We start from the raw sequence: 26,383 nt of genomic DNA, 5'->3' as shown, positions 1-26,383 counted from the left end.
TAATTTACCTTGTTCGCTAGTTTTTCTCCAAAACCTTATTAAAACTTCTACCTCTCAAAAATCTATCCATTCAAGAAGTGCCATTTCAAATAACAACTTTATTATTTTATTCATCTTCCTGCTCCATGTTTTTCAACATCCTTCATTTCCCACCCTCAACCCCAATGATATATGTATGCTCTCCGTTTTTAAGCTCACTTTGTACTTCTGAGCTCCTAGTATCATAGCATTTCCTTTCTTTATCTTTTAAGACCCTCTACTAGAACATAAGCTTCGGGAGAAGAGCACTCTGTCTCACTGGTCTTTTGCATTTCCTATAATTTAGAACTGTGTACACAGCAGATGCTCAATAACTGTTAAATTGAGTAAAACTGAATACTAATAAGAGCAAATAAAAATTTAAACCTGAAAATAAAGGATAGTTTCAAAATGATATTTTTTAAATTCTGTAAAAGATAATCTCTAAGACTAATTATACATTGTCAGGGCCGGCCGGTGGGTCAGGCAGTTAGAACTCCATGCTCCTAACTCCGAAGGCTGCCGGTTCAATTCCCACATGGGCCAGTGGGCTCTCAACCACAAGGTTGTCAGTTCAATTCCTTAAGTCCTGCAAGGGATGGTGGGCTGTGTCCCCTGCAACTAGCAATGGCAACTGGACCTGGAGCTGAGCTGCGCCCTCCACAACTAAGACTGAAAGGACAACAACTGGAAGCTGAATGGCACCCTCCACAACTAAGATTGAAAGGACAACAACTTGACTTGGGAAAAAAAGGCCTGGAAGTACACACTGTTCCCCAATAAAGTCCTGTTCCCCTTCCCCAATACAATCTTTAAAAAAAATATATGTATATATACATTGTCAAAAAAAGAATGAAGAATTTTTGGACAGACCCAATAATTAAAGTCCCAGGTGGGAAAACACCAAAAAACCTATTTTAATCTTAGAGGGCAGAAATATTTTAGTAAAAGAACATAAGCTTAGAATATTTGTTTTCTATGCAAAGCAAAGGCTTCTGTGATTTCTCTTGTGAGCATGTCTTCAACCTCATACCTGACCTGTTCAACTAATGCTACAGCCATACAAGCTCCTTGGTTACAAAAAAAATCTATGCTCTTTGAAGGCTCTAAGCCTTTGCACGTGATGGTTTTCTGCCCTAAAAAATATCGCCATCCTCATTCTTCAAGAATCAGTCATGGTATCTTCTTACTAGAGATTTCCCTATCTCTCCCCAAAACAGTTGATGTATTCCTCCTTTATGCCACTACTAGTCTTTGTAAATATTTTTACTGTAATGCCAACATTATATACCAATATTTGCTTCCTTAAGATCAAACACCATGTTTTTAATCATCTATCCACCTCTCTATTCCCAGTGACCATATTAAATATTATTACTGTTTATCATGTTCATGACTGACATATGCATGCATAAAAAATTGGTAACTTGCTTTTTCACCCTGCTTACAATTCCCTGGGAAGGGCCTGTTTATTGCCCTTTGTTTCTATTGCTAAAAAATGGTCCTTTCAATCTCCTATCAGTGAGAGAGTAGATGCAAAAGTACTTTCCAAAATTATACAAATGACAGTATTAGTATCTCTTAATTTCTCAATTATGTTATAATCAGCAGCAATTAGATCATTCTACAACAAGGTGACTCCTTCAAGTCAGTGTATTTTTTTCTAAATTCTTCCCAACTTCAGTTTACCACAATTCTCCTAATCCCAGTTTAGTCCCTTTTGTATCAAATCTCTCTAATTCTTTGCTTGTCTGACTCTAATCTTTTTGCTACTCTTTAGTCATAATGGGTACACCAGAACACTCTAACAAAAGAGATCCTCAATTTAAATTTTAGTCCTGCTACTTACTGGCTAATTGGATCTACTTATATTTAATCTTTAAACTCCAGTTTCCTTGCCTCTGAAATGACGGTGTGTAGTTAAGTACCTACCTCATAGAATTTTTAAAAGTTTGTATGTAAAGCGTTCAGCACAGTGCATAGCACACAGTAAGCATTCAATCAGTGGTAGTTACTACTTTCCAATCTGCTGGTGCTTCTGGCATTTACTTTTTCAAAAATACCTAAACCCGTGGGGCAGCCAGTTGGCTCAGCTGATTAGAGCATAGTGCTCATAACACCCAGGTTCCAGTTCGAGACCCACATGGGCCAGTGAGCTCCACCCTCCACAACTAGACTGAAAACGACGACTTGACTTGGAGATGATGGGTCCTGGAAAAACACAGTTCCCCAATATGTCCCAAAAATTGAAGAAGAAAAAAAGGAATAATGTTGTTGAAAAATATATTAAAAAAAAAAAAACACCGAAAGTTAATTATATAAACTTTGCTATAGCGTTATATAGCTGGACCTGGCCAGGCGTGAGAGAGAAACGCTCACACTGAGGACGTGCACAACTCTGCGGCAGTCATTTTTATTGTTAGCTTTGTTTAAAAAACAAAACAAAAAACAAACAACCCAAAAATGTTATTTAGTATAGCTTCCAATCTTCCCCGCACTCCTAACCACTGGTCTTATTTCTCTCTTCCTACAGCACTGTTTCTTGACCAAAACAATGTACTATTGACTCCTTAAAAGCTTTTAAGAATTTGGTTAAGCACTAATTAAGAATATTTCATCTTCACATGATAGTTGTCCTCTTCCTAAGGTAAATCTTTGTAGCCATAACTATTCCTTATGTAACCTGATTTTCAAATCTTTGATAGACTGGTTGCCAGTATATAGAAGCCTCTGAGTTTCTCAATACCATGGTTAAAGTATGTCTATCCAAATTAATAAACTATGCCATATTTTATTTGACCAGCACACACACAAAGAAACTTTTGCATCCCTTCACCTGAGCCCCCCATAAATTTTAATCAATGTCATTTTGAACTGTGTTGAGATTTTTTTAGCACCTACATTAATTATCACAGCAGCTCTTACTAAGTTTTTTACTTATGTAAACTGCTGCCAGGCCAGATTCGCAGAAATCTTTTCAATTCCTTTAAAAAACACAATGTAGAATTTTATATTGTTTGTCCCTACTCATCTTGTTTATTTGTATCACAGTTTTAGCTTTCAAATATATTTCTGAACCTAATGTACTTGTTATTCTTCCAGCATTAGTTCTTCTTTACATTAAGCATGTCATTTTCCCTCCATCTAAATCACTGAGTAAATAAATGTTCAATAAAATTAGGCCAAAGAAAGTATTCTTCTTTCTTTGGGGAACTATAATTCTGTTCTTATGTTCATATTTCTTCAAAACCAGTTTCTCCCTCATGGATTTCCCCCTAATTTCTGTGACACATGTAAGACTGATCAGTTGTTTATCAGGACTATAAGACTTTTAGAGTTCAAAGGGACTTTCTAGTGTCTTTTAGTCTTACCCAACTCTCTCATTTACAAATAAGGAATAAGAAATCAGGAAAGTTTAGTTATATTATATACCCTTGGCCACATGGCTAATAAGTGGTCTATCTGGAAGCAGAACTAAGGAATTCTAAATACAAATATATAGTATTTTTTTCATTACAGGTTTTTATTTAAATTTTTATATCATCTGTTCACTTCATCTACATGAAATAAGAAATTATTGTCTTTGATTATTCTGTTTTATCTAAAATATTGTGCACTTTTTGTTTTCAAAAATACTTTTTGTATTCTGGCTATCACACAAAGAGTACATACACTTTTTCATCTACTTTTTAAGTCCATTCAGGGAACGGGTGGATGGTCTGTCTACTCTGACAAGCTGCAAGCAAAATAAATATATTCTGGCTACAAATCTCAAATCCTGACCCAAATGTATTTAGGATTAATCACCAACTTTCCAAGGCTCAATAGTGAGAATAATTTTATCATTGTATTGATGGTATAGACGGAATCATTTTTATACCATTTCTGGTTGATTTACAACATCACTTATGACGAAACTTAGATATGAAATCCACTGTATTACTAATAATAAATAACTACCACTATCTACCTTCCCACCAGAATGTAAGTTCTGTGATAGTTAGTATTAGTTGTTCATTCTACGATATTTTGCTTGGTTTGCAGTAGGTTCTCAATAAAAATATGCTACCTATGAGTTTTTGTTTAGTGGTTACCAGAGAGTAAGGGGGGAGGAAGGTGATAAATGAGGGTAAACAGGATCAAACATATGGTGATGGAAGGAGAACTGACTCTGGGTGGTGAACACACAATATGATATATAGATGATGTATGACAGAATTTTATACTTGAAACCTATGTAACTTTACTGACCATTGTCACCCCAATAAACTATAACTAAAAAAAAAAAAAAAGACTAAGATATAAAACATAAAAAATATGCTGCAAAATAAATAAAATAATAACCTCTTTAAAAGGAAAACTAACCAAAAAAGTGGACTTGTAATAAAAATTTTACAACTCCCCAAAAAGTAAACAAAAGAGATATATATTCCAGAAGGATTCACTTGGTCACTAAAGTTAACTAAAGGAACAAAGGAGTTTTAATATTACAATTACAACATGCTTTTTCAACAAAATGCTCCTTTTCCATTTTCAATTTTGCCCTTTCCCTGGAAATTGACAGGTTACTTATTGTTTCCTCAGATTCCTTACACATAAAACTTTTACAATAATTCCTTTGTTCATTTTTCTAGAAACACCAAGCAAATGTTCAAAGAGACTAAATCAACTTCATTATCAAAAGAACATAAAAAGGCCATCTGCAGATAGAAAAATTAGGCTCTTGTAAGTTAGTATTAGTATTCCTCTACGACCTGAACTCAAAAACAATCTAAAGAATTCACTATTTTCTTTCAGTGTTTTCATTTTCTTTACACGCTGCTACTTTCAGAACTCATTTCAAACTATCAAATCTCATGTTACCAAACAGCAATTTCTAGCAATCCTACATTGATTCAATCAAACATTCTCTTTATGGGTGCTTTTATTAAATGTATCTTCTACACTGTTCCTCTAAAATTTAAGTAAAAAGTATTAAAACAATATGATTTTAATTCAAATGTTGCAGATAATGTTAAAATCACGTTATGGATAAAGGGACTTGCTTACCTAATCCTTTTAGCCTCATGTTTTTAATACGTTTACAATTTATTTAATTCACTTAAAATGTCTATGGCTAAGTTCAAAGTTACTGAATTAGAACTAACTGCGTCAAACTCAAATCATTTATCTATGTCCTTTTCTTATTTGTTATTTAAACATCGATACTAAAACATTTAAAAACTATTGTACTCATCAAGTCAAAACTAATATTATTTGCTATATCACAAATCATTTAACTTATGTTTCATAAATAACATAAAGCAGCAGCCTATAAAAACCTACCACGTTCTCTCCATTCAGTTTTCTTTTAAATTACAAAAGTGAAAAATCTAATTCAAAAATTGTAAGAAAATAATGGATTTAATAAACAGATTGACTTACTGAAAAAATCTTTAAAGGCGTTTAACAAATCCATTTTGAATAAAAATCCCGTGTTTTTTCTGTCAGTTTGTTAACACAGCTCAGGATAATTCTCAGGGAGCTTCCTGGTCTGTTCGCAACACTAAAACTCCCCACACCCAATCCATGTGACTTGGCTCACACCCAGGCAATAGAAAGTTTTTCTGAGGCTTCGCTCTTTCTACAATTTTTTTACCCCCGATATAACAAAACCTGTAAAACGAGTATAGCATAATGGCCACAAATCTGACCTTATTATTCAGACTTATTTTGTAAGAAGCTTTAAAGCACATATATTTTCAACAGTTAAAAATACATTTTTTTCCTTTGTTTTCTTTCTCCTTTTCTTTCTTAACTTTCAAACAATGTCTCCAAAATGTCAGCACAATCATTGTGAAACAAATCCATTAATTATATGGGACATTTAAGCTACCAAAAAGGGGTTCAGAAATTCTGAGAAAGGAGAGAAGGCTGGCTGATTTAAAAGCTGGATTTACATTATATAGTCTATCTACGGATCACTAACTTAAGTTTCCAAGTACCCTGAAATGTAGATAGCAATAACTGTAACATAGTAATAAAGTTAACAGAGATATCCTAGGACTTAGATATAAAGTCTTATTAAAATCATCTCAGTAATATCAGAAAATAGTATGGAAGATTTCTCAGGAGTATTAACAATTAATAAAAATTATAATTAATTGGGCTTTTAAAATTTATATTCAGTAAGTATCTTAAACTAGGATATTTTTCCTCTTTGCTCCATGTTACTAGTTTTTTCACTATCTTTTGTTAATTACTATCACATTTGCTCTAGTCCCAGGATACTTTTAAAAAGGAACAAAAAAGTCTATCTAGGTATGGTCCTAGTCCTTTCTGTGCCTTCATCACTGTGAGGCACACTTTCTTGATAGAAGTTATCTCAATTATCCCCAATACCGCTAATCCACGTGCTTTAAATAAATGTCCAGTATTTACAAAATGTGGACAGAAAAGTGGCCATAGGTTAAACCTGACAAGCTCAGGAGACTGAAGATAACTACATAGGATGGCTTGAACATAAAAATCCATAACTAAGGTGGGCCATGGCAGCAAGTCACATCTTTAGTCTGTAGTTTTCCATGACAAAGGTCAAGCTCCACCTTAAGTGAGCCTGTCTATTGTCTTTTTGCATCTAGGATTAACATACCCTTGGAATGTCAGTAATCCTTTTTTCTGACCAGAACAGGAAACTACAGAATCCCTCATTATTATTGTTGTCCCGTTTACCATCTCTACATCATCTAAAAAGGGAACTATTAACTATCCTGTACTCACCTATGTAAAATAAGTACCTGTCTCTGCAATTTACTTTTATCCAATCCCAGATTCCCCCCTTTTTGCTTTCTCCCACCCCCTTAATCTACCATTAATGAATTTCATGAAACCCTCCTCCTTTGATTCTATGTATAAAATAAGCTGCAAAGCGCCCTTTTGCAGAGCATTTTCTCAATCCGTTGAGATTTTGCTTTCCAGCAATTGTCGTCAGTTTGGCTCAAATAAACTCTTATGAACTTTCTCTTAGGCTGGATGTTTTTTTGTCGAAAAAAATAAGTATTGCTGGTTCTAACTCTGGTCTCTTCAGCTATTCAAGGAAAATCTCTATCTGATTTGTCTTCCATTTAAAAGCTAATAATAATGGTCTTATTTGTAAAACCTTAAAATCTCAAAAAAAAAGGTAACCTCACATATAACAGTTAAATGTCACAGTGAAAATTCAGATTAATAACTCCATTTATTAAATTACCTCTAGAATACTGGAAATGTTTTTAGCTCAGAAACTGACATTCCCATACTTTGCATCTTACTTTGAATTGTACTATGTTTTAATTTTTGTTGTTTTACAATGGTTAAAAACACAAGATTTGTCTTCTATTGCTGATAATTGAAAAAACATCATAGTCTAGAATAACAATAATGTTGAATAAGAAATAATAATATAAAGAAGTCAATAATGTTTTGTCAGTCATGCCACATTACTCCTAAACTATGCTCACAAGAAGAAATTTGTCTCATCTACATAAATATAAAAAACCACTAAGTAATAGAATGCTTGCATGCTTGCCTAAATACAAAAAATGAAATTCTGTCCCTCCCAATTCCTTCCTGTCAGCCAAAGAGAATTTAATTAAAAAAAAAAAAAAAAAAAAGAGGCCAGTCCTCATCTGTGCTATTTCCTTCCTATCAGCTCAGCCAAGGCAAGTATGAAGCAGGTTCCACTATCTCTGGCCCTAACAAAGGCCAGTAAAAACACATTTTACAGTTAGAGGAAGAAAGGGGAAAAAAGAGAAACAAAACAGCAAAGAGATCAGCCTTGTAGATGCCAATCTACAGTAACGATCCACAATTTAAAATTCTTTTATCAAATATAAGAATAAAATGGTTTGTTTTTAAAAGTGAAGTTCAAAATGTAAGCAATTAGATGTTAAAGCAAGGTGCCATGCAAAATAAGTTGCATTAATGCCAAGGAGACAATTCTGTACCTTATTCATTTATCCCTGTCTCAGTTAGATGCAGAATTTGCCTAAACTCCAACAGGCACCCCAGGAGTCCCTGCTCAGAGTTCAGTTCTGCTCCTTAACACCATTCTGGATTGACCCTTGAACTCCGGCCATATCCACCAGCTAGATTTATAGAAATTGGCCACTAACACTTATGAGACCTTTACTGGTCTCCTGAATTAAACACGTGCTATGAGCCAAACTTACCTTGTTTAGTTTTAATTCCATTCCTGGTCTTTTCTAGTCAATTCTGCCTACTGCTGCCAAAATTCTGTACAAAGAACCAAGCTCTATCATCTACTTAAAAGAAAGTATTGTTGCTGTTTTAATATAAAAATAACTTACCTAAGGTATCCTTTAGGTTTTTTACAATAGATGCTTTCCGAGCACTGTTTTTCCTTTCCACATAGTTAGAAGGCACAAAACCCGTTTTATTCATGGAATTTCGAACTCGCCACCAAGACTTAGAATCATCCAGAAGCCATAATCTCTCATTCTTCTTGATGTCCAGTTCTTGTTCTTGTTGGGCCACATAATCAAATTTAGCTACTACCACCACTTCTTCTGCCATCTTTCAGCAGCTTCAGCACTGTAACCACATAGAAAATAGTTTTATAAGGTTTAAATAGTAGTAGTCCATGTACTTTTCAAAAGAGATACACCTAAAAACCTAAGAGCACTGAAAAGTTAAAAGTAAAAATACAAACAAACAAACAAAAAAACACCCAGTAAATACTAATCACAGGGCCGGCCGGGTGGCTCATGCGGTTGGACCTCCGCGCTCCTACTCCGAAGGCTGCCGGTTGGATTCCCACATGGGCCAGTGAGCTCTCAACCACAAGGTGCCGGTTCAACTCCTCCAGTCCCACAAGGGATGGTGGGCAGCGCCCCCTGCAACTAAAATTGAACACGGCACCTTGAGCTGAGCTGCCGCTGAGCTCCCAGATGGCTCAGTTGGTTGGAGCGCATCCTCTCAACCACAAGGTTGCCGGTTCGACTCCCGCAAGGGGTGGTCAGCTGCGCCCCCTGCAACTAGCAACGGCAACTAGACCTAGAGCTGAGCTGTGCCCTCCACAACTAAGATTGAAAGGACAACAACTTGACTTGGAAAAAAGTCCTGGAAGTACACACTGTTCCCCAATAAAGTCCTGTTCCTCTTTCCCAATAATAAAATAAAATACCACTGGTAGAGCTAGCTGTATTAATAACACACAAAAGAACTTTAAGGCACATCATTAGTAATAAAGAAGTTAACTCCACAATGATAAAAAGGTTTTATTCAATATATATAACAGCTAAGTTTATATATACGTTATAACACCTTATGACAGCTCCAAAATGGATTGACAGACCACAAGGAAAAATGGACAAATCTATTGTCACACAGAGGACAATTTTTAACATATTTATCTCAGTAATAAATCAAAGAGACAAAAAACTTAGTAAAGCTACAAAACAACTGATGTTACAACCATTTATTTAGTTTGCTCTAATAAACATATAAAAACATGTCCAAACAGAGGAATACAAAAGGAACATAAACAAAAAATCTATCAAATGCTAGTCCATAAGAAAGTCTCGACCATTTTCATGTACTTGGTATCCTACAACCACATTCTCTGACAACCATAACAATAAGCAGCTTTTTAAAAACCTAATACATCTGGAAACTTCTAAAAACTCATGAGTCAAAAAAATAATAAAGTTAAAAATACTTAGAAAATAATAAAGACTATACAGCCAACATGCGGGATGAAGCAAAAGGAGTATTTGGAGGAAGGCTCTTAGTTGTAAATAATTAATCAGAAAAATCAAAGCTAAAAATGGAAAGAAGTCATAATTATAGACGCTGCAGACATTCAAAAGACATGGCAATATTATAAACTTTATCAATAAATCTGAAAATGTACAAATTTATAGAAAAATAAAAACAAAATAAAATTGAGTCAGTCATTAAGAAATCTTCCCATAAAGAAAACACCAGCGCCACATAGTTCTATTAAAATTCAAGTACAAATAATTCCAATTTATATAAACTCTTTTAAAACAAAGAAATAGTTACAAACCTAACTCACTCCTGAACCTAAATCAGCTGTTTTCTTTAAAGAGATTATTTTACATAAATAGCTACCCCTGGCTTAGCAAGCAAATAGTTCAGCTTTTGGTTTTGCATATTGGATTCTCTTTTCTCAACAATGAAGGAAATTCTTCAATGTTCTCAGGGAAATACATTTTAATCTAGAATTCAACATCCACTAGCATTCAAGTGTAGATACATTTTGCTATTTTTTAATTTTTATTTTTCTTGCAACTTCTATACTCTCACTCAAAATACTGAGTAGCAATTCATGGCATGTGGTAATTTGTCCAGACATGAAAGAAGGTTTATGAAATCAGTAAGTGCCATTTTGAAAAAGGGTCTTCTGTCACAATTTCAAGATAGTCCAGTTCAGCAAAATCTAATACTATTCCCTCAGTACTTTCTTTATAAACGGAATTTTTTTCTATTTGTATCCATTTTCTGGGGTTTATGGACCTATTCATGTTCTCCATATATAGAGTCAAAGGTTCCTTTCTAAAGAGATCTTAATTTTAAGGTAAAACGCGGTCCAAGTTCCTGAATTCCTACTTTCTTTTCACTTTTGAATACGAGGTATAATCAAACAATATGGTGAATATTTACATTAAAAAAATTATTACAGTAAAAGACACACTGCCATTAATCCCCCTTATAATATTCCCCCTCCCTCACCCCTCATTTCGAACACATTTATCCCATTGTTTTTTCCACTTTCTGAAACAGTTCTGGAAGTCCTCTCTCATGGGTGTCTTTAGTTGCACTGTTATCGCTGCCTCGATGTCCTGAATTGATTCAAAACATTTACTTTTCGTGGTCATTTTGACTTTGAGAAAGAACCAGAAGTCGCAAGGTGCCAGATCTGGAGAATAAGGTGTATGAGGAAACACCATCATGTTTTTATTTGACAGAAACTGCCATACCAGAAACGATCTGTGACATGGAGCCTTTCCGCTATGATCACAAAATATGGTGAATCCTACTGCCGAGTGCCATCCAAGGAAAAGGCAGGGATTTTCAATATAGGAAGCAGCGCATCGAACCTTAGTAACAATGTGTGACAAGTTTCAACTTGTTCAGTGCAGTCAGTTGGGTATGAGCTACAGTTGAGAGAAAGTATGTTTTAACGTGTGCCATAAATCATGGATCACGAACAATGCATTAATATGAAATGGGCAAACAGTTTCATCCTCCATCATGACAACGCTCTGTGTCACACTTCGCTTCTGGTACAGCAATTTCTGTCAAATAAAAACATTACGGTGTATCCTCATCCACCTTTATCACCGAATCTGGCACTGTGTGACTTCTGGCTCTTCTTGAAACTCAAAATGACCATGAAAGGAAAGCATTTTCAAATCGATTCAGGATATCAAGGCAGCCACGACAGCACAACTAAAGACACTTACAAAAGAGAACTTTCAGAACTGCTTCAGAAAGTGGCAAGAACAATGAGATGAGTGTGTTTGAAATGAGGGGGTGCAATATGTCTTTTACTGTAATGAATTTTTTTTTATTTAAACATTTATTGTATTGTTCGATCATACCTTGTATGTATCTGCAGAATCTGAAGAAGATTCCACTGGTTATGAAATGTGGCAATCTGCCTTCCAATAAACTGAGGATTATGGGGAAAGAGAGAAACGAACATCTGTCCAACAGAATGACCTAACTGTGCTGTAAAATTATTCAGAATTATTTCAGGTATGTGTGCTGTAGGGTCTTTGCCTCTTCTCTTTCTTTATGCAGACGAACACTGCTCAATTTAAAATGAGCAGTTGGGCAACTTGGCAAGTGACTCAAAATTAACACATCTGGTGTTTTATGATCTTCATTAATAACGATCAGATCTGTGAAATCTCTTGAGCTGCACTGTGGAATTTTTTCAGAGCCAGTCCTCCTCTGTTATAAGCATGTGAGTTTGGTGTAAACGTAGAGAGCGGTTCAGAGAGTCGTACTGTTCTCCCATAAAGTCCATCTGATGGTGTGATGAGAATCTTGGGAGAAGTTTGTCTGTTGAAGTAATAAGCAAATTCATCTGTAGGTTCATCATAAGCAACCTCTTCATTATTAGGGTCTATTACGGTTTTATCATACACTCGCTGGTTGTCAATGATCTTGAGTATAGGCTTTGGTGGAGCCTTATCACCAAAGAGCCTCTCTCTTTCTTTTTTCAGTTTTTTCTTAGCTGCCAACTTGTCCTTCCACTGCTGTTTTCACCACTTGAACATCAAGTGTCACCACTGTTTGTTCTTAATCCCGAAATGCTGAAGCCCAGAGGAAAGGCAGCCACTTTCGGGCGTTGGACTCTGCTTTCCATCGCACCATCCTCAGTGACTGCAGCCTCCTGAAGTTCTTTGGTAGCATCTTTGCATTTCAGGCCTTTCTTTCCGTTGCTGCCACTCTTAACGCCAGCCTTCTTCAGGGTGTTTGCTCCTTTCAAGTGTGGATACATGTGTATCTACAAGGTAGATAATTTTTTGGAGGGATTGCAAGGATTCAAAAATTATCACCCAGGCCAGCCTGGTGGCTCAGGCGGTTGGAGCTCCGTGTGCCTAGCTCCGAAGGCTGCCGGTTCAATTCCCACATGGGCCAGTGGGCTCTCAACCACAAGGTTGCCAGTTCAATTCCTTAAATCCCGCAAGGGATGGTAGGCTCCGCCCCCTGCAACTAAGATTGAACACGGCACCTTGAGCTGAGCTGCCGCTGAACATCCCAGATGGCTCAGTTCGTTGGAGCGCGTCCTATCAACCATAAGGTTGCTGGTTGGACTCCCTCAAGGGATGGTGGGCTGCGCCCCCTGCAATAGCAACGGCAACTGGACCTGGAGCTGAGCTGCGCCCTCCACAACTAAGACTGAAAGGACAACAACTTGAAGCTGAATGGCACCCTCCACAACTAGGATTGAAAGGACAACAACTTGAAGCTGAATGGCGCCCTCCACAACTAGGATTGAGGGGACCGCAACTTGACTTGGAAAAAAAAAGTCCTGGAAGTACACATTGTTCCCCAATAAAGTCCTGTTCCCCTTCCCCAATAAAATCTTTAAAAAAAAAAAAAAAGAAGTAATTGCTCAATAAAATAATAAGAACTACTATTTAAAAAAAATTATCTCCCATTCTTCTGAAAGAATGGCTCAAGTACGTACAATAGCAAAATAACCCATAATGCTACAAAAAGATGTGGTAATCAAGAAACAATACTAAACAGAAAGAAATCAGAAAAATTAATTCCAAATAAAAAGTTATAACTAAGTCTAAACAATTACTGGTATAGGATATAAAAAATTACAATGAGTAATAGACTTTTTGAGACATTAGTAAACAAAGATTTTTTTTTAGGACTATATGGACACTGATTTCTTTCCTATGGGGATACCTCCCTCCATAATTAATCTATAAATTTAATGAGATTTAATCCTAGGTCCCAATGGAATTTATTTTGAAACTTGACAAACTAATTTTAAAATTTACCTAGAAAACATAAAACTAGCAAAAAATATTTTAGAAAAAATAAGAGTTGGTATAATGACACTAAGTTGTATACCAGCATTCATTTTTCTCTTTTCCTAACAATATCAATATTATCCTTCTAGTTGCCACATATTATTATTTTAGCCATGCGACTTGGAGGACTGACTCTAGCTTTAAACGTATATTTTGGTTCATCAAAGCCCACCCTGCAGATTAGAATCAGGTACGGAGCTTTTAAAAAAATACAGGAGCTTGAATTCCTACCTCAGAGACTCTAATCTGTCTGGAATGTCACTCAGGCATTAGTACAGTGGTACCTTGGTTTTCTAACATAATCTGTTCCAGAAGATCGTTCGAGTTCTGAAACGTTCGAAAACAGCCGACAGCTAGGCCTCAGGATCTTGCACTCTACAGAAGCCGCGTGACATGTTCGACTTCTGAGGCGTGTTCGAAAATCAAAGCATTTACTTCCGGGTTTACGGCATTTGTAAACCGAAATATTCGTAAACGGAGACGTTCAAAAACCGAGGTACTATATTTTTAAAAGCTACCCAAGTGTTCTAATGTACATCCAGGATAAAGAACCCATTTAAGCCAATAATGACAATCTCTCCCTTGCCAGGTTTATTTACATTAACTCACTTAAGGCCAATTGGATGCAAGGGAAACTCTGCGAGGAACTTTAGGGAAAAGTTGACTGACTCTTGAGAAACACAGTAAAAGACTGTCTCTGCACAACAGTCTCCTCTTATCTGCAGGGAATACATTCCAAGACCCCCAGAGGATGCCTGAACACCATGGTTAGTACTGCACCCTATATATACTATGTTTTTTCCTACACATACATACATAAATACATACATATTTATGATAAAGTTTAAACTACTCTTGTGCTTTGGGGCTATTACTAAGAAAATAAAGGTTACTTGAACACAATCACTATGATACTGTAACAGTTGATCTACCGAGATGCTACTAAGTGACTAACAGGCAGGGTAGTGCATATGGGGACAAGGGAATGAATGATTCATGACCCGGAGTGACAGTGCAGGAAGGCACAAGATTTCATCACATTACTCAGAATGGCACACAATTTTAAACTTATTATTTCTGGAATTTTCCTTTTAACTTCTTCAAACTGCAGTTGACCATGGGTAACTGAAACCATGGAAAAGGGAAGACGACATATTTTGTCATGGACAGATGTGAAGCCTAGAACTACTGCAGCCATCTTGTCACCAGCTGGAGAATGAAGATGACAAGTGAACGGAGTGCTGCTAAAATAAGCACTAAAAACTGTCCTTTCAAACCTCCATTTCTTTGAGCTAATAAATTTCTTTATTATGTTAAGACAGTTTTAATTGGGTTTTCTGTTATTTTTCAGCTGACAGTTCCCACTATAGACAAACATACCCTATCATATATGCAAATGAACTAACATGTTAAGGCAATTTAAAATAATATGATACTGGTACAGATCAAATAGACCAGTAAATAGAGACTGAGGTTCAGAAACAGAAACACACCCACATACAGGTGGCTTAGAAGCCCTCCTCTCTAATATACTAGCTATGCATTCTAGTTTAGGTCTTTTTAAGGTATAGAATACTTTGAAGCACTTAATACAAAACAGGTTTTTATGCCTTTTCCCCCAAATATTTACAGTGGTCTCATCCAGACCTAATGCAAAAGCAAGTAATTTTTTAAAGTGATGTTTTTTGAAAGTTTTTCCAAAGCAATCAACTTGGTTTTCTTAAAAACAACTTTCTGTTAGCACTATTTTTGTTTGTTTACATAAAATTATAGTAAGAAGCACACTTTAAAGGAACAGTACATCTAACTCTTGGTAAGTAGATTCAATTCAATTTGTAAGAGTAGAAATATGTCAAGGATATCAGGTTGTATGACTAGAAATATGTCAAGGGTATCAGGTTGTATGCTTTGTAACAGAAATGGAGGGGTTTAGTTAATCAGACAAGTCAGTTAACTTCTATTCTGTGTGTATAAACATGCAAATATATGAGAATTTTATGTACAACAGGAGTGGCATTTCATATCAGTGGAGAAGAATGAGTTATGCAATAAGTAATTCTAGGACTATTGGCTATCTATTTGGGGAAACACTTGTGTCCTCACACTACATACAAAAGTAAAGTAGACAGAGGACTTTCATTTCCAGGAAGACAAAGTAGTTATACTTTTCCCTACAACTAAAAACCCTGGACATTATATATATATAACAAACATTAGAAAACTCTGAAAGGTGAAGGGAAGAAGGCAGATCAGCTAGGGACCTTTGATCCCAAGAAACGACACAATGGCAAATTCCCTAAGTTTTATTTTTGTCTACTATATCCCAGACTTAGAACTAAAGGTTGGCAACCTAGATACACCATGAGCACAAACAAACACCCCAAACAACAAAACCCAATGCCTTCCAAACAATGGAGCAAAGGGATAGCCTAGCAAAACATAAAACTTTTAGATGATACAGGCATACCTCAGACATATTGCATGTTTGGTTCCAGACCACAGCAATAGAGCAAGTATCACAATAAAGTGAGTCGTAATCTTTTTACTGGGGGAAGGTCTTGCCTTCAATTTTATAAAAACTGCATCATCTGATGATGAAGCACAATAACGTGAAGCACAATAAAACGAGATGCCTGAAAACACTCTACTCTTCTCAAACACTACAGAAAAAACCAGCCCCACCCATATAGCAAAGGCCAAGTAGGAAATCTAGACTTAGTACCCTCTAGGCTATGACGAGGCAATCCAACATCTCTTCCTGGTGGTGCAAGTAAAAGCCAACTAAGGAGCCAGGACTTCCACCCATCAGCCAGATAGAAAATCAGAAAGAATATAAAAGAAACCAATAATACATTCAACCACCAGGATCTAACCAACATTTATAGAACACTGCACTGAACAACAGCAGAAAACACATGCTTTTCAAGTTCCCATGGAACAAGTACCAAGATAGACCATATCCTGGGTCATAAAACAAACCTCAACAAATTTAAAAGAACTGAAGTCACACAATGTGTTCTCTGACTACAAAAGAATCAAATTAGACATCAATAATAGAAAACTAACAGGAACATAAATCTCCAAATATTTGGAACATACATCTAAATAATCCATGAGGAAGTCTCAAGGAAAATCAAATATTACACGAAATGAAAATGAAAATATAACCTATCAAAATCTGTGGCACATAGCTAAGTAGTGCTGAGAGGGAATGTTATAGTAGTAAAGGAATACAATTAGAAAAGAAGAAAAGTCTCAAATCAGTCACCTCAGCTCCTACCTCAAGAACCTTGAAAAAGAGTAGAAGTAAATGAAATTGAAAACAGAGGAAAAAAATCACTGTAGAAACAGTTGGTTCTTTGAAAAGATCAATAAAACTGACAAACCTTTAGGAAGAAAAAGAGAAGACACAAATTAACAATTTTAAAAATGAAGTAGGAGATATACAGACTGTGCGGACATCAAAAGGATAAGAGAACGCTACAAACAACTCTATATACATAAATTTAACAAGTTAGAAGAAATGGACCACTTATTCAAAAAACGCAAATTACCACAATATACCCAATATGAAATAGATCATTTGAATAACCCTGTAACTACTCACAAAATTAAATTAGTAGTTAAAAAAACTTCACCCCAAAAAAGAAATCTCCAGATCCTGATGTCTTCCCACCAATTATTTAAATAATTAATACCAATTCTACATAAGCTGTTCTAGAAAATAGAAGGGGAAACAACTTCCCAATTTATCTTTGAAGTTTGTATTACCCTGATGTCAAAACTAGATAAAGACTGTACAAAAAAAGAAAACAACCAATATCTCTCATGCATATAGATGCTGAAATCCTTAACAAAATATTAGCAAACAGAATTTAGCAGTATGTAAAAAGAATTAATACTCTGACCAACTAGGGATTTTTCCAGGGATACAAAGCTGGTTTAATATTTTTTAAAAATCCATCAGTATAATACACCACATTCGCAAGCTAAGAAAAATCATTAAGAGCATATTACTCGATGCAGAAAAAGCATTCGACAAAATTCAACACCCATGATAAAACACCATTATAAAAGCTCTCAAAAAAATAAGAACAGAGGGGAACTTCAACTTATAAGATCTACAAAAAAACCTACAGCTAACATCATACTTAATACTTAAGGAAACAGTTGCTTTCCTCCTAAAAGCAAGGACAAGGCAAAGATGTCCACCCTCACCACTCTTATTCAGCAAAGTGTTGCAAGTTTTAGCCAATTCAGTAAGGCAAGAAAAGGATAAACGGTGTATAGATCGGAAAGAAAGAAATAAAACTCTAATTTGTAAATGACGTGACTGACTACATAGAAAATTCCAAGGAAGCTACAAACAAACAAACAACAACCAAAAAACCCCTCCCCTAGTACTATTAAATGAATTCAGTAAGGTCACAAGGCACACAAGATCAACCTGCAAAAATCAACTGGCTTACTGTATACTAGCAATAAACACATGGACATCAAAATTTAAAATGCAATACAACGTGTAATCACTCAAAAAAGGAAAAAAATCAAAGACGTGAAAATCCAACAAAACATGAACAGGGATTATATGTTGAAAACTATAAAATGCAGATGAAAGAAATCAAAGATCTAAATAAAAGTGTTTATGGAATGGTAGATGGAACACAGTAAAGATGCCAATTTTCCTCAAATTGACATACAGGTTTATGTAATTCTTATGAAAATTCCAGCAAATTATTTTGTATACTTAGACAATATTATTCTGTAATTTATATGGCAAAGCAAAATAACTAGAATAGCTAAAACAATTTTTTAAAGTTAAAATAAAGTGAGGAAAAATATTATCTAGCTACAGTAGTCAAGAATGTATGGTATTGGCAAAGGGATTGACACATGTATCAAAGGAACAGAAGAGAACCCAGAAATAGACCCACACAAATAAATATGCCCAACTGAATTTTGATAAAGGTGCAAAATGTAATTCAATGGAGGAAAAACTGATTTCTCAATGAATGTTGATAGAGTAAGTGGACAACAACAGGCAAAAAAAAAGGTACATTGCTTTAATCTCAAACTATACAAATGCGAACTCAAAATGGGTGACAACCTTAAATGTAAAACTATGAAACTTAGAAAAATATATAGGAGAAAATCTTCAGGATACAGAGCTAGGCAAAGTTCTTAAACATGACACCAAAAGCAAGATCCATAAAAGGAAAATCTCAACAGCAGAAAAACAAATGCAATTAGAAAACAAGCAAAAGACATGAAGAAACATTCACTAAAGAATATATACAGATAGCAAACAAGCACACGAAAAGATGTTCATCATCATTAACTATTAAGAAGATGCAAATTAAAACCACATTGCGATGTCATACACATCTATTGGAATGGGTAAAATAAAAGAGTAACAATATCAAATGCTGATAAGGATATGTTAAAACTGGATCACTTATATTTGCTGATGAGAATGTAATATGGTACAGATACTCTGGAAAACAGTTTGACAGTTTCTTATAAAACTAAACATGTAGCTATCATACAACCCAGCAATTGTACTCTTGGGCATTAATACCAGAGAAATGAAGATTTATGTTCACTCACAAACTTTTACATGAATGTTTATAGCAACTTTATTTGTAATAGCCAAAAACTGTAAACCACCCAGATGTCCTTCAACAGGTGAATGATTAAGCAAACTGTGGTACATCCACATTATGGAATACTATTCAGCAATAAAAAGGAAAAAAATGATTGATCCATGCAATGGATCAATGACCTGGATGTATTTCCAGGGAATTGTGCTGAGTTAAAAACAAAAATGCTAATCCCAAAGGTTACACACTATATACTGTGTTTCCCAAAAAATAAGACCTAACTGGAAAATAAGCCCTAGCATGATTTTTCAGGATGACATCCCCTGAACATAAGCCCTAATGCGTCTTTTGGAGCAAAAATTATATAAGACCCAGTCTTATTTTTGGGGAAACACGGTAATTCCTTTATATGACATTCTTGAAATGACAAAATTATAGAAATGGTGAGATTAATGGTTGCCTGGGGTTAAGGAGTGGATGGGAGGGAAGTGAGTGTGGTTATAAAAGGGCAACATGAGGGATTCTTGTGGTAATGAAAATATTCTGTATCTTGACTGTATCAGTATTAATATCCTGGTTGTTACACTGTACTATACTTTTGCCAGATGTTACCATTGGGGGAAACCAGGTAATGGATACACTGGATCTCTCAGTAAGTTGTAAGATTTCTTATAACTAACTGCATATAAATCTATAATTTATCTCAAAATTAAGTTTAATTAACATAGACGGTTTAAAGATAAAGCAAAACAGAAAATAAAATATATAAATAGTATTTTCAGATTCTTGATGCAAGGAAGTCTTTTTTGTTTGTTTGTTTTCTTAAGCCATGATTCCAGTGTTAGAAACGATAAAACAAAAAAAAAATTAAATTTCTGTACAGCAAATTACATCAGTGCCTACTAATGCTATAACAAATTACCACAAGCTTAGTGTCTTTAAGCAACACAAATTTACTAAATTACAGTTCTGGAGATCAGAAGTGTGAAATGAGTCAAGGGCTAAAATCAAAGTGTTGGCAGAGTTGTGTTCTTTCTGTTGACGTCTGTAGGGAAAAATCCATTCCTTGACACTTCCAACTTCTAGAAGCTGCCCACATCTCTGGCTCACGACTGCATCACTCTGTACTTTAGTTTGATGATCACATCTCCTTTTCTCATTTTAACCTTCTGCCTCTCTCTCATAAGGACACTTAAAATTTACATTGGGCCATAAAGATAATCCAAAATAATCTCCCCATCTCAAAATCCTTAATTACATATGCAAAGTCTCTTAAACTATGTCAGGTAAAATACTCATAGGTTTTGGAGATTTGGGGAGCCATTGCTGTACCTACCACCACCAAAAAACAAAGTTAAGAGACTAATAAGCTGGGAGAAATATTTGTTACATATGTTCAAGTATTAATGTCCTTTATACAATCAAAAGGTGAAAAAAGATTTTAAAAAAAACCAATATAATCTCGTGCTCTACTATGTACAAAAATAGGCAATCTACTATATTACTGGCATTATAACTAAAAACTGACACAAAGCTTTAAATTTTTTTTAATTATGGGAATTTCAACACATACAAAAGTAGAGAACAGTGCAACAAATCCCATACCTATCACCCAACTTCAATGCCCAGTATTATGACTTTGTGGTTCATCTATCCCCCCACTTTTGGTGGGGTAGATGGAATCCTATGATTTCCCCTACAAGTACTAACAGATAAGAAACCGTATCTCCCCAAAATTAACAAATCAAGAGCTCTTTACCTTCTTTATACCATGGGCCCTCTCCCACTTTTGGCAGGCTAGTAAAACCTATAACCTGTACTCAATATAAGGCTTTAAGTGCATAAAAAATGCATAAGATTGCAAATAAAATCAATTATATTGAAATTCAATTATCAAAATGTTTTTTTAAAATCTTGTGCTGCTAAAAATGTAAGTGCTTCTTTATTAAGGTTAAGTGTGCCTGCGTAGTTCTTTTATCTGATAGTAATATTCAATTTTTGCTGAGTATATGTATTTTTTAACAAGTATTTTACAATTGATTTGTTTGAACCAGGGATCGAAGCAGGTGTGTTGCACTTGGGTTACCATGTTTCTAAGTGCTCTTACTCTCTAGCACTCTTTCCCTGCGCCTTACCTGTTGAAGAACCTGGCTTCACCTGTCCTGCGGCACTTTTCACACAGCGGACTTGATGTGCATCATCTCAGTGGTGTCCCTTTATCTCCCCATCACCTGTAAACTGGTAATTACACCTAGAGGCTTTACTTCTCCCCCTCTCCATGTCCTTTTGTTGTTGTTATTGCAAGGATACTTCACAGGTAATTTTTGTGTGCTTCATTATCACAAAACAGGAGGCAGTGATGCCAAAATTGAATGGTGGATTTAGTAGTATCAAAATGAGTCACCCATCATTAAGTTCTCCATCAAACCTTCATCTGACGGTTTTATCAGCCACTCATAATCACTGCCTGGATCTACTATTTGCAAAATGATGACTTGCTAGTTCTACCTGCTTTTAGAAACTAACTGTTCTAGAAAGAACACTGTCTCATTAACTATTTGATTAGCCTAATAAACAGATCCTACAGGAAGGACAGAATATATGCTTCTGTGTGGTTATGACATCAACTGAATATATCACTAAGTTCATTTGTTTTCATTTTTTGGAGGTCAAATTTATTTTTCCTTTTCAAAATTTAATTTGATTTCATAATTACATAAAACATTTAGATATTTCTAAAAGTAAAATTGTCAAAGTATATCCATTCTGTTTCCATTCTAACATTCTCTTTCCTCTCCTTCTCCTCCATAGGATAGCCATTTTTATTTGTTTTGGTTTACCTTCTATTGTTTCTTTTTTAATATAATAAAACATAGGTAAGTCGGGAATTTTAATTTCCATGTCCCCTCTCACAACGAAACACATATACACACACACACAAAGGGGAGGGCACTATGTACACTGTCGGAACCTTGCTCTTTTAGTTTAATAGTATATCCTGAAGATCATTCCATAGCAGTGTCTGAGAGTTCTTTTCTAACATAACTACTATTTCTAACTACTGCACAGTACTTCATCGTTATAGAAGTATCACAGTTTCCTCAACTAGACCTTACTGATGAACAACGGGTTGTTTCCTGTCTTTTGGTATTAAATAGTGCTTTAATAGTCTCACATACGTGTCATGGTGTTTTTGTGTTAGTGTACCTTTGGGTTAGAGTGACAAAAGTAGGAACACTGAATTGAAGCTTATATAATTTTGTGAGATAATGCCAAATTCCCTATGCAAAGGCTCTTTATCCTTTTTTATTCTCAACAATATACGTATGAGAATGAGTTATTTCCTCACAGCCTTGGCAACAAACTATGTTGTCAAACCATTTGGATTTGTCAGTTGGATGGTAAGAAATGGTATTTAAGAGTTTTTATTTGTATTTACCTATTACAGTGAGATTGAGCACCTTTTCCCAAACTTAAGGGGCATTTGCATTTGTTTTCAAGTGTGGACTACTTGTTCACATCTTTTGTCCATTTTCCTAAGGTGTGGCTTCACTTTTTCATTTTTTAGAAGCTCTTTATGTAGTAGGAATAATTTGCCCTTTGTCTTTGATATAAATTGCAAAATATTACAGATTGTCTTTTTACCTTGGTTATTGTATTTTTTAGACACAAAATTTTTGAAGAACTTAGCAATAGCCGTCAAAACTTTCAATGCACATTTCTTTTAATCAGCAATCAACACACTAGAGGAAAAAATGCTGCAAATACCCAAAGTCATACATATAAGAATATTTACTGTAGCACTGCTAATAATTGTAAAAAATTAGGAATGAAATCTACACCAAGAGTATCTAAATTATAAGTACTAGTATGGTAAAATGTCTAAGAAATTTTAAGTGAAAATGCAAAATTCCAGAACAATGTGTTTATTATGATTCTATTTTGAAAAAATCCTATTATATATGTTTGTATATATATTAAAAAGTTCTGGAAGACTAGAAAACAAACTGTAAACAGTGGTAGCCTCAGCAAATAGTAAGATTGGTAAGACTGACTCCCTATTCCACAGATACAAGGTGTGATCAAACAATACAGTGAATGTTTAAATTTAAAAAATTTATTATAGTAAAAGACACATTGCCATTAATCCCCCTCAAAATACTCTCCCTCTCATTTCGAACACATTTATCCCATTGTTCTTGCGATTTTCTGAAGCAGTTCTGGAAGTCCTCTTTCATGAGTGTCTTTAGTTGTGCTGTTGTGGCTGCCTCGATGTCCTGAATCAATTCAAAACATGTACTTTTCATGAATCTTTTTGACTTTGGGGAAGAGCCAGAAGTTGCATGGTGCCAGATTCGGTGAATAAGGTTGATGAGGACATACCGTAATATTTTATTTGACAGAAATTGCCATATACCAGAAGCAATGTGTGACAGGGAGCAGTCATGATGGAGGAAGATTTACAGCACACATTAAAACACACCTTCTCTCAACCGCAGCTCACACCCAACTGACTGCACTGAACAAGTTGAAACTTGTCACACACTGATACTAAGGTTCGATGCACCACTTCCTGTATTGAAGATCCCTGCCATTCCCTTGGATGGCACTCAGCAGCAGAATTCACCATATTTTGTGATCACAGCGGAAAGGCTCCATGTCACACGTCGCTTCTGGTACGGCAATTTCTGTCAAATAAAAGCATTATGGTGTGTCCTCATCCACCTTAGTCACCGGATCTGGCACCGTGTGACTTCTGGTTCTTCCTCAAAGTCAAAATGACCATGAAAGGTAAACGTTTTGGGTTGATTCAGGACATCAAGGCAGCCACAACAGTGGCTTCAGAAAGTGGCAAGTACAATGGGATAAGAGTGTTAGAAGTGAGGGGAAGTATTTGGGGGGGGGGGGGAAGGGGTTAATGGCAATGTGTCTTTTACTGTAATAATTTTATTTAAACATTCACTGTATTATCTGAAGACACCTCCAATGTGTGGTTTGAGTATTTTACAATAGGTCTTTTCAGATAATTGTGCATATTCTTTTTCAATACTACACAAAAACTTGACAAGTGACAGTATCTTAAACATTAGTTTCTAATGTGGAATGTAAAACGTTATCAATTAACTTTTCCATACCATTATATTAAAATTCATTGCCTTAAGTATTTTTAATTCCAAGGAAGATGGGTGTAAGCCCATTGCAACCACTTTCTCTAACAGATTACAACTAAAATCTCCAGGGGGGAAAAAAAAATCAGCTACCTGAGGAATCTGAAAAGTACAAAACAGCAAGCTGATTAGGGAGAGAAATCAATGTTAAAAGAGACCAATAGGGTCGGCCCGATGGTTCAGGCGGTTAGAGCTCCATGCTCCTAACTCCGAAGGCTGCCGGTTCGATTCCCGCATGGGCCAGTGGGCTCTCAACCACAAGGTTGCCAGTTCAACTCCTGGAATCCCGCAAGGGATGGTGGGCTCCAACCCCTGCAACTAAAGTTGAACACGGCACCTTGAGCTGAGCTGCCTCCCAGATGGCTCAGTTGGTTGGAGCACGGGCTCTCAACCTCAAGGTTGCCAGTTCAATTCCTCGACTCCCACAAGGGATGGTGGGCAGCGCCCCCTGCGGCAGCGCCCCCTGCAACTAAAGTTGAACATAGCACCTTGAGCTGAACTGCTGCTGAGCTCCCAGATGGCTCAGTTGGTTGGAGCGCATCCTCTCAACCACAAGGTTGCCAGTTCGACTCCCTCAAGGGATGGTGGGCTGTGCCCCCTGCAACTAGCAACGGCAACTGGACCTGGCGCTGAGCTGTGCCCTCCACAACTAAGACTGAAAGAACAACAACTTGAAGCTGAACAGCACCCTCCACAACTGAGATTGAAAGGACAACTTGACTTGGAAAAAAGGCCTAGAAGTACACACTGTTCCCCAATAAAGTCCTGTTCCCTTCCCCAATAAAATCTTTAAAAAAAAAAAAAAAAAAAAAAAAGAGAGACCAATACAGCGACGATAAATTTCTTATTAGTTTTTCCCCCCTGCTTTATTTCCTGGCTTTGACCAAAAGGCAGGCAGACAGGGAATTGTATAGGAAGTACAGTCAAGAAAAAACTCAAGAGGAGCTCATTTGGCCTAAAGACAGGGATCTTGAAAGCCAGAGCGCGTGGGTTAAATCCCTGAGTTGTTTTTTCTCTTTTTTTTATTCCTCTCCCAGCCCTGTCACAAGGCCAGCCTTAGTTGTGTATCTGCACTGCTCCCACAACAGTGGAGGTGGCATATACATTAAGAACCTCTGGATAAAGGAAGAAGAAAAAGGGACCAGATGGTACAAAGAATATGGGGTGGTACTATTTACCGAATTATAGAACAGAATCAGAAACTGTAGAAGAAAGTTAGTTGTGAGGTGCCTATGGAGTAGACAAGCATCCAAGGCAGTATTTGACAATTATCTGGAGGCATTTTTTATTGTTACAACTGGGGAGCGAAGGAAAAGGTGGTACTACTGGATAGAGGCCAGGGATATTGCTAAAAACCGCACCATGAACAGGACAACCCTCCACAATATAGTATTATCTAGTCCAATGTGCTAAGGTTGAGAAACCCTACTGTGGGGGCAATTTGCACGACTAAGGATTTCTCATCAGAAACCATAAACCACATCTTAAAAATGCTGAAAGAAAACAACCGGCAATCCAGAATTCTTTATTTATGAAAATATCCTTCAGGAATGAAATGAAATAAAGACATTCTCAAATGAAGAAAAATTAAGCCACTTTGTTGCTAGAAGACTGGCTCTAAAAGATATTTAAAGGAAAGTCTTAAGGCTAAAAGAAAAATGATATCGGAGGGAAACTTAAAACTTCATGAATGAAGAAAGAGCAACAAAAATCGTAAATATTTGGGTGAATATAGAAAGATTTTTTTAAGTTCTTTAAAACATGCATAGCCCCTGAAAGGAATGTTATAATATTGTCATAGGGGTTTCAACATATATATGTATAATTCATCTGACAATTATCATATAAAGTGGGGAGGGCAATGGGACCAAGGCTTTATGTTCTATTTGAAATGATGAATTACAAACTCGAAACGTACTGTGAAAAGTATGTATAGTATAATCTTTAAAGCAATCACTAAAAAGAATAGAACGAGATAGAGCCAAAAACAATAAATACGTTAAAATGGATAGTAAAATAATACTCAAATCAT

General features: G+C 35.8%; 1 protein-coding gene and 1 pseudogene across 2 annotated transcripts in view; both read right to left on the bottom strand.

Annotated features, from left to right (window-relative positions):
* Nucleotides 1-26,383, bottom strand: part of NCK1 (NCK adaptor protein 1) — an 80,248-nt gene that overhangs the window by 13,784 nt on the left and 40,081 nt on the right. The window contains exon 2 of one of the 2 annotated variants that reach the window (XM_019747922.2): nt 8,346-8,589. In XM_019747922.2, the coding sequence (XP_019603481.1) occupies nt 8,346-8,571 (226 nt within the window). In that variant the 5' untranslated portion in view covers nt 8,572-8,589. Of the gene's footprint in view, nt 1-5,442; nt 5,562-8,345; nt 8,590-26,383 lie in introns of those variants that run through there. The other variant, XM_019747938.2, reaches the window with a different exon arrangement.
* LOC141567340 (ribosome production factor 1-like) lies at nt 9,973-12,532 on the bottom strand (annotated as a pseudogene).

Source organism: Rhinolophus sinicus, linkage group LG10 (assembly GCF_036562045.2).
Source record: "Rhinolophus sinicus isolate RSC01 linkage group LG10, ASM3656204v1, whole genome shotgun sequence".
Classification (NCBI taxonomy): Eukaryota; Metazoa; Chordata; class Mammalia; order Chiroptera; family Rhinolophidae; genus Rhinolophus; species Rhinolophus sinicus.
The sequence above is the reverse complement of the archived record's forward strand: the minus strand, read 5'-3'. Positions and strand labels throughout refer to the sequence as shown.